At 45.0% G+C, this 2,105-nt stretch overlaps 1 protein-coding gene across 1 annotated transcript; it reads left to right on the forward strand.

Moving 5' to 3' along the window:
• Window positions 1-1,182: 1,182 nt before the first annotated feature.
• Window positions 1,183-1,533, forward strand: LOC140760403 (uncharacterized mitochondrial protein AtMg00860-like). The gene has a single exon (XM_073097335.1). The coding sequence runs from the start codon at window positions 1,183-1,185 to the stop codon at window positions 1,531-1,533; it is 351 nt and encodes a 116-aa protein (XP_072953436.1).
• The last annotated feature ends 572 nt before the right edge of the window (window positions 1,534-2,105 follow it).

Consider the following 2,105-nt stretch of genomic DNA (forward strand, 5'->3'; position numbering starts at 1 on the left):
CACTCACATTTTTTTGGATTCTCGGATGGTGAGGCATTTGGAATTGGAGTTGGAGCCTTCCATACGTGCCTATTGGTGATGGCACCATGTTGAGAATGGAGGGCATATGCCGCAAGGTCCAATTGCAAATTCAAGGTCATGTCTTCCAAATTTATCTATATCCATTGGCTCTACGAGGAGCTAACTTGGTGCTTGGGGCGCAATGGCTTTAGGATCTTGGACTGGTCATCTTCAACTTCACCACCATGGCGATAGAGTTCATTCATAAAGGCCAATCGATCCAGCTACTAGCCACATCGAGCAAGGAAGCCAAAGGAGCACTGTAGTCCCTAGAAGGGTTGTCGAAACCCAGGTGCTGCGGGTTCCTCATGCAACTCATCGAGGGGCTAAAGGCGTGGATGATCCAACGCACTTATCTACTGACTTAAAGGCTATTTTGCAAGAATTTGAAGATATATTCCGGCAGCCACATGGATAGCCTCTACCTAGGACACAAGATCATCGTATTGAGATCATACTCAAGGTGGGTCCAGCAAATGTTAGGCCATATTGATATCCTTTTATTCAAAAGGAGGATATAATGAAGATAGTGCAAGAGATGTTGTCTAGCGGGGTGATAAGGCCAAGTCGAAGTGCATATTCTTCACCGATCTTGCTCGTGCGGAAGAAAGATGGATCATGGCGATTTTGTGTGGACTATAGAGCTCTCAATTCCATCACCGTCAAAAACTAGTATCCCATATCGGTGATCGAAGAGTTGCGGGATGAATTGCCAGGTTAATGCTACTTCTCAAAATTGGATATGAGGGCGAGGTACCATCAAATCAAGTAAAATTGTCTAATGTGCACAAGACGACGTTTAGAACTCATGATGGGTACTACGAGTTTCTCATTATGCCCTTTGGTCTTACTAATGCTCCCACCATCTTTCAGAACTTATTGAATGGTATCTTTAGGCCTTATTTGAGGCAATATGTATTGATATTCTTTGATGACATATTGATATACATCCGCACATGGGAGAAGCACTTGCAACATCTTCAAACAGTATTTGGTTTATTACGACAACACAAATTGAAGGCCAAGGACTCCAAGTGTTTATAGGGGTAGCAAAGAGTCGACTACCTAGGCCACATCATATCTAAAGATGGCGTGGAAGTTGGCCCTAAGAAGATCCAAAGCATGGTGAAATGGTCGCTGCTCAAGACTACCAAAGAGCTACGTGGCTTTCTCTGCTTAACCGGCTATTATCGTTGGTTTGTGGCGAACTATGGCAAGGTTGTGGCTCCCCTCACGGCCTTGCTGTGGAAGGGTGCATTCACATGGATGGACAAAGCAAGGGAAGCATTTGAAGCCATGAAGGCGATGATCTCAACCTTGGTCCTTGCTTTAGCAGATTTCACTAAACTGTTCACCATTGAGTGTGACACATCCGGAGTTAGCATTGGGGCTGTTTTGATGCAAGAAGGCAGAATCGTGGCTTATATGAGCAAGGCTCTTTCAGAGCGTTCACAATTGCTATCCACTTATTAAAGGGAGATGCTCTTCACCATCTATGCTAACACCAAGTGGAGGTTTTATCTCATCGGGCATCGCTTCACGATCTGCACCAACCAAAGGAGTTTGCCATAATTCCTTAGGCAACGCATACACATACCAACCAAGCAAAGATGGGTGTCCAAGCTACTTGGATATGATTACGAGTTAGTATACAAAAAAGGGATTGAAAATAGCGCTGTCGATGCCTTATCAAGGCACCTGAATCCAGTCGAGTTGGCAGTTATTTCGGCACTGATTTTTCATTTTTCCAACAGCTGTGGGAGGCCTACAAAAAGGATTCGGATGAGGACGTGGGACGACCTTGTTGTAAATCCCAGCTATATGCAAGGAGTTGTCGTGAAGGACAGACTCTTAGTGGACCAAGGCAAGATAATTATTCTAATTGATCGCTGCTTGCGCATGGAGTTGGTGCGCCACTTCCAAGACACCCCTATGGCTAGACATGAGGGGGTGTTGCGCACCTATAAATGGCTAAGACAAAGTTGCACATGAGCTAGAATGAAGAAGTGTGTACAAGCCTCTATGTCAAGGCTTGCGAGGTGTCA

The sequence above is a fragment of the Typha angustifolia genome, chromosome 5, assembly GCF_048772165.1.
Source record: "Typha angustifolia cultivar Huaian chromosome 5, ASM4877216v1, whole genome shotgun sequence".
Lineage (NCBI taxonomy): Eukaryota > Viridiplantae > Streptophyta > Magnoliopsida > Poales > Typhaceae > Typha > Typha angustifolia.

Coding starts and splice junctions, on each gene's coding strand:
- LOC140760403 (XM_073097335.1), top strand. CDS start 1,183: ATGGTGAAATGGTCGCTGCTCAAGACTACCAAAGAGCTACGTGGCTTT.